Source organism: Cygnus atratus, chromosome 23, assembly GCF_013377495.2.
Source record: "Cygnus atratus isolate AKBS03 ecotype Queensland, Australia chromosome 23, CAtr_DNAZoo_HiC_assembly, whole genome shotgun sequence".
NCBI classification, from domain to species: Eukaryota; Metazoa; Chordata; class Aves; order Anseriformes; family Anatidae; genus Cygnus; species Cygnus atratus.
Genome location: NC_066384.1, coordinates 2,577,426 through 2,583,772, shown reverse-complemented (window position 1 = coordinate 2,583,772; position 6,347 = coordinate 2,577,426). Strand labels below are relative to the sequence as shown.

The following is a 6,347-nucleotide window of genomic DNA, read 5'->3' as shown; positions in this document are numbered from 1 at the left end:
CCCAGGGCAGGATCCCACCCCCACACCTCCCCGGGGCCGGTGTCTGCCCCGCGAGCGTGTCCCGGTGTGGCCGCGGTGCCTTCGCCCTGCCGAGGCTCAGCCTCCGCGAGGCCGGGATGCGCGGCTGGATCCCAGGCACCGCCAGCCCAGCGAGGATCAGGCCTGATCCTGCCGGATGGGTGCTGAGCACGGCCAGGACAGGGCCTGCAGCAGACGGGGTCCGGCGCAGCCCACCCGTGCGCTCGGCCCCCCCTGCTCCGGGCCGTCCCGGGGGAGCGGGCGAGCCTCGGCCCTGCGCCCCGCTGGGCGTTGGGACGGGGCTGCCATTGGCTCCGGCGGGGAGCGCTGACCGCCAGCCTCCTCCGAACTATTTCCTGTTGCTGCCGCGTTAATGCTAAACAGACCTTTCCCTCTCTTCCCTCGCTCCAGCCAAAGTGCAGCAGGCTCCCACCGCCGCCCGCCGTCCCGGTGAGTACCGGCCCCACAGCTCGGGGCGCGGGGACGAAGGGGTCTATGGGTGCACGTGGCACCCGAGGGGTCCCCGCACCCCGTGTCCGCCCCGTCCTGATGGCCACAGCGGGGTGACACTGCTCTGTGCTGTCCCCTGCTCCGGTGTTGTGGCCAGGGACGCGGGGTTTGAGGACAGAAGACTTGCTCTGGGCACCAGGCTTGGTGCTTGGGGACACCGGGCTTGGGGACATGGGGCTTGGGGACATGGGGTTTGGTGCTTGGGGACACGGGGCTTGGGGACATGGGGTTTGGTGCCTCAGGGACGCAGAGCTCGGAGCTTGGGGACGCGGAGCTTGGGGGGGGGGTCACAGGGCTGAGGGATGCCGGGCTCCGTGCCTGGGGACACGGGGCTCAGGGACGCACGGTTCGAAGCCGCACAGATCCAGCCATGCTTGGGGACATCGAGCTCGATCCTTGGGGACATGGTGCTTGGTGCTTGGGGACACAGGGCTCGGTGTTTGGGGCTGGGTGCTCTCAGCTGTGCCTGCGTGTCCGGGGGTGATGCTGCTCCGGTGCCCTTGGGGGGTCCAAAGCAGCTCCAGACTGCATCGATGGAGCGAGCCCAGCACCCGGCCAGTGCCTGTCCTCTGCTCCCACTGCCTGTCCCCCACCTCACTGCCACCCCGAGCCCACCACAGCCCCGGCCCTGCCCCTCCATGGCTCATGGCGGTGGGTGCCCATCGCCAGGAGGGTGCTGAGTCCCCGCATGGCCCAGGCACTGGTTCTGCGGTGTCCTCGCCAGCAGCCTTGGCACCCACAGTCCCCAGAGCCCGCAGGCGGGGCTGAGCACATCCCAGCCGGCCCCGTGCAGGGCTCGCAGCCCGGGCCCCTCCTGGGGACACCGCTGGCCCTATTTTGGGGTGTCCCCACCGGCAGGGCCGGCCCAGCCCCGCTGCGTGCCGAGGCCCCGCAGCACTGCCCTGTCCAGGGACGGTTCTGCTGATGTGTCACATTTTCTGCATTTCTTTCCTCATTCCTCCCTCCTTGGAGACATTTCTGGGAAATGAGCTCTTCCCTCTGCCAGGGCCCGCGTGCTGCATCCCCCTCCCAGCCCTGCACAGCCCCGCACCAGCATCACAGGGGGATGCTGGGGGGGGGGGGGAAAACGGGGCTGGTGCTCAGCTGTTTGGGGCCCTGGGGGTGTCCCCGTCCCCGGGGTGTCCCATGGGGCAACCGCCTCGCCTCCTCCCCACATTTCCTGTGGGAGCATCGGCGGCTTCTTCCGCTTGCAGCATAGGACCAGCGCCTGCCCCAGCCCCTCTTTTTGTGCCCCCACCCCCCCCACCCCCCCACCCCGTGCTGCTCACCGGAGCGGTGGCCTTTGCACCACAGCCCTGTCCTTGTCCCCGTGCTGCGGGGGCTGGCCGCGCTCCTGGCCCAGGGCCCCACAGCAAACAGCTGGGGCTGGGTGCAGCACTGGGAGAGGTGCGGGGTGGGGGGACACTGCCCCATGTCCCCCCCACTGCCACCACGGGGCGAGGAAGCCCTCGGTGTCATGTCCCGGGGCGGAGGGGGCGGAAAGCCCGGCCCGCTGCAGCAGATCCGCTTGGCGCAGCGTCCTTGGGGGGGGGGTGGGGGGGGGGGGGGGGGGTGTTGGCCGCATCCTGCCCGGCCCCGCAGGAAGAGCAGAGGGCAGCGGGAGCGGGACGGCTCCGCTTCGGCCACCCACCGGGGCTCGGCCCTGTCCGAACAGCAGCACCGCCGGGCATGAGCCCCCTCCCCTTCCACCCCTCTTTGCTCTGCGTGGTCCCCCTCCAGGCCGTGCCCCAGGTGGGGACAGGGGGCTCCGGGAGCCCCCCCCCCCGGCTCAGCCCCGCATCCCGTGTCCCGCAGATGCCCAGCACGTGCTGCCCGCAGAGCCCCTGAGCGCGGCCGGGCGCCGCGATGGAGAGCCGCAAGCAGGACATGGAGCTGCTGAGCAACAGCATGGCCGCGTACGCGCACATCCGAGGTGAGGCCACAAAGTTCCCCCCCCCCCGTCTGGGGAACATCCCCAGTGGGGACCCCGGGGCCACCGCGGCCCCGTTGAGGTCTGGGGACAGCCCCTCAGCCCCATCGCCTTCCCTCCCCGCAGCCAACCCCGAGAGCTTCGGGCTCTACTTCGTGCTGGGCGTCTGCTTCGGGCTGGTGCTGACCCTGTGCCTGCTGGTGCTGCGCATCTCCTGCCGGCCCCGCGCCCGCCCCCTGCGCCGGCCCCGGCCCGGCCCGCCCGACCTCAGCGAGGACGACGACGACGAGGACGATGAGGATGAGGAGGAGGAGGACACCATCGACCGCGCCGCCTCCGAGTCGCTGCTGCCGGTGACCGAGATCCCGCTGGAGAGCCACGGCCCCGGGGACGGCGCGCTGCCCGTCAACGTCTTCGCCTCGGCCGAGGAGCTGGAGCGGGCGCAGCGGCTGGAGGAGCGCGAGCGCATCATCCGCGAGATCTGGCGCAACGGGCAGCCCGACATCCTGGGCACCGGCACCGGCACCCTGGGCCGCGTGCACTACTACTGAGCGCGGCACGGTGCGGCACAGCCGGGGGGCACGGGGGGACCCCTGCCCCCACCCCGGTAACTCGGCCGGTGCCAGTGCCACAAGACTCCGCGGCACTGATGGGGGCTGAGAGTGGCATATAACGTGGTTTGGTGCCGGGACTGGGGAGCACAGCGGGGCCGCTGGCTGCCCATGGGGTGGAGAACCCCCAACCCCCCACCCCCACCCCCCCCGGAGCACGTTGGCACCAGCACCCGGTGCCACCAGCACCCCCAACCTCTCCTCTGCCGCCACGAGCAGCCGCTGCGGACACGATGCACTTTGAGCCATTGGTACGACTGCCGGCACAGGCCAGCAGCCCCAGGACCCTGCGGAGACAGGGACAAGGACAAGGACAAGGACAAGGACAAGGACAAGGACAAGGACAAGACAAGGACAAGGACAAGGACGAGGCAGACCCTGCCCCGCTGGCCCCGCCGTCTCTGCGCTGTCCCCGGAGGGACGGCACCCCGCTGGCTGCGGTCGGGCTGTACACCCAGTGCGATCTGCGGGGTCCTGTCCTGCCCCACCAACACGGTGCTTTCGTCCCCTGGTTCCCGTTCCCTGTCCGGCCCCTGGCTCTCTGCGCTTCCCTCCCGCCGGCCCCGCTAAATTCCCACTAAATTTAGCCGCCGGCCTTTCCGGCACCGCCCGGCCCCTGCCCCAGCGCCGTGCCGGATGTTTCCCAGCTGGGCTCTGGGGCTGCTCGCGGCTCCCCCGGGGCCGTGGCTGCTCCCCGCAGGGCTGGGCCGCATCCTGCCCACGCTGCAGGCACCGTCCCAGCCCCGTGCAGGAGTGCGGGACCGGGTCCCCGCTGCCCCCCCTCCCCAGCAGCTTTATAAAAATAGCTCCTTCCCAGGCCCGTTCCCCGCGCCGGCAGCAGGATCCAGATGTTTTCCAGATGTTCTCCAGGCCCCACGTCGGTGGCGCGAGGCCAGAATGTGCCGGGGGGCTGGGAAATGGTGCAGGGGCAGCAGATGGAGGAGGAAGAGGAGGAGGCGCTGCCCCAGCCCCGTGGCACATCCCGGCTCAGCACCCTGGCTGGGGATGAGGCGTGGGGGCTGCAGGGGGCTGCGGGGGGCCGCAGGGGGGGGGGGCTCAGCCCACCCCAGCCCGGCCGCTGGGCTCGGTGCAGCCCAGCCCGTGACTCCCGGCACGTCCGCTCCCAGCGCCGGCACGCGGCCATGGCACGGCTCAGGCTGAAGCCCGGGATGGTGCAGGGGACCCCCCCCATGGGACCCCCCGTGTGCCACAGCAGGACCGGCCCAGCCCCCAAATGGGACCCCAGCAGTGCTCCATACCCAAAATAGTTTATTTTAACCAGTATTTATAACAAAGCAGGGTCTGCTTCATGGCCTCAGAGCCGCAGCAGGCGGTGCCCAGGTGCAGGGATCCCTTGAGTCCGGATCGGCACAGCCCCAGGCCAGGGCTGGGGGTGCTCCTGGGGCTGGGGATGCTTTGGGGGTGCCTGTGCACCCCCTGCAGCCCCCCCCGCTAGCAGGGCAGCGCCTTCCTCACCCGCTCGATCTCCGCCTGCAGGGACGAGAAGGGAGCAGAGGGGTCGGTGGGGCAGCGGGGGGGCAGGGAGGGGGGTCCTTGTGTCCCATGGCCATGGTGGGGGGGGGGGGGGTCTCACCTGCAGCGCCTCGCGCTTGGTCCGCTCGTGCTGCAGCTCCAGCCTCACGTCCTCCAGGTCCCTCCTGCAAGGCCGCGGGGGTGGCTCAGGTGGGGCCGTGCCCAGCAGTGAGCTCCCGGGAGACCTCGGGGACCTTTTTAGGGTCGGCCTCCACTCCCCATCGTCCCCGTCCCCACTCACAGGTGCTGGCCTCGCATCAGGTCCACGAGGATGTGCAGGGACCGGACCTCGGCCTTCAGGTCCTCCAGGGCCAGCCGCTGCTCCGGGCCCTGCCCCGTGGCGGGGAGATGGGGGCAGAGCTCAGCGCAAGGTGGCCCCAAGCCCCCCCCGGCCATACTGGGCGGCCGCCGGCCTGGCACCCGGGGGCGCGTGGCCGTGGGGTGGCTCAGCTTGGCCGTGGTCACCTGCAGGGCACTGAAGCCATCGGTGTCTGCAAAAGGGATGGTGTCAGAGCAGGGCATGGCTGCAGCACCCGGTGCTCGCGCTATAGCCATGGCCCTACCTGGGTCTCCAGCTCTGTCCCGCTCCATTTCGGCCGAGGTGCCAGGCTGGGGGCCGCTGGGCCTGGGGGTGGCAGGGGGCAGTGAGGTGGCACGGCCGTGGTGTGCCCCCGGGGAGATGCCGAGCATCACCACAGCCCCCGTCACGGCAGCCCCAAAGGCCCCAGCAGGGCCACGTGCAGCTTACTTGCTCGGCAGCCCCAGGGCCGGCTTGGTTTTGGCAGGGACGGGGGGCGCGGGAGCCATCCTCTTGCTGGGGGGCGGCTTGGCCGGCTCCATCCTCGCTGGGGAGAGCAGGGGGTGAGCGGCGGGGCCGGGGCCGGCACGGGGAACGGTGCACGGCCGGGGCAGGAAGCGTTTCCTGCCGGGAGCCCCAGCACTGCGCTGCCTGGGCACGGGGACCTGCCCCAGCATGAGGGTCCTGCCCTGGGCAAGGTCCCATCCTGGTGCCATCCCTGTCCCTGTCCCTGTCCCCTTCCCCATCCCCATCCCCGTCCCCGTCCCCGTCCCCTCTCCTCCCCATTGCATCCCCTGCCCAGTTCTCACCCGTGTGCTCCTGCTGGTGGCCAGGCCGGTCCCTCGCTGGCTCAGGCTGCCGTGGGAGCGTGGGGGCTCATCAGGCGCTGGGGAAGGGTCCTGGTTATCGACCCCTCTCCCAGGGACCCTTGGCTGGTGTGGGACAGCCCCCGTCCCCACTAGGACGTGGCCTCCAGGTGCCACCAAATCCCTGGACCTCCCACGTCCCTAAATCCCGTTCCTGCCAGGGACGGGGGCTCAGCACCACGAGCTGGGCCAAGGCTGACGGTGAGGAGACATCCAGGGGCAGGATGAGGGTGAGACACCCCCAGGGCACCCCGGGCCCACGACTCTCACCGCCACCACCCTGAGGTCTGCCGGGACCGGCAGTGATGCTCAGTGGGACCCGAGCAGCCCCATGGTGGGCCCTGCCCCACCGCCTGGGCACCACACGCCCAGAGCCCCCTGTGCCAGTCCGGGGGCAGCCCCAGACCCCCCCAGCCCCCTCCCCAGCCCCGCACCCAGCCTCGCACCCAGCCCCGCTCCCGGCGTCGCTGCGGTCGGCGCTTCCTCTGCGCGCCGCAGACCTGCGCCTCCCCCAGGGCGCCGGCACGGGCAGGATGCCGGCCCCACCGCCACCACCTACGGGGCGGCAGCACCCCCCTGCA

At 71.4% G+C, this 6,347-nt stretch overlaps 2 protein-coding genes across 2 annotated transcripts; one reads left to right on the top strand and one right to left on the bottom strand.

Moving 5' to 3' along the window:
- The first annotated feature begins 362 nt into the window (after positions 1 to 362).
- Positions 363 to 3,579, top strand: EVA1B (eva-1 homolog B). Its single transcript, XM_035562174.2, has 3 exons — positions 363 to 468; positions 2,344 to 2,461; positions 2,585 to 3,579. The coding sequence occupies exons 2-3, from the start codon at positions 2,395 to 2,397 to the stop codon at positions 3,007 to 3,009; spliced, it is 492 nt and encodes a 163-aa protein (XP_035418067.1). The 5' UTR covers positions 363 to 468; positions 2,344 to 2,394; the 3' UTR covers positions 3,010 to 3,579.
- A 942-nt stretch (positions 3,580 to 4,521) lies between these two features.
- Positions 4,522 to 5,727, bottom strand: LOC126913559 (translation initiation factor IF-2-like). The gene is made up of 6 exons (XM_050715253.1): positions 5,710 to 5,727; positions 5,351 to 5,447; positions 5,166 to 5,227; positions 4,844 to 5,093; positions 4,664 to 4,727; positions 4,522 to 4,560 (listed from the first exon to the last, which is right to left on the bottom strand). The coding sequence occupies exons 2-6, from the start codon at positions 5,440 to 5,442 to the stop codon at positions 4,522 to 4,524; spliced, it is 507 nt and encodes a 168-aa protein (XP_050571210.1). The 5' UTR covers positions 5,443 to 5,447; positions 5,710 to 5,727.
- Positions 5,728 to 6,347: the final 620 nt, after the last annotated feature.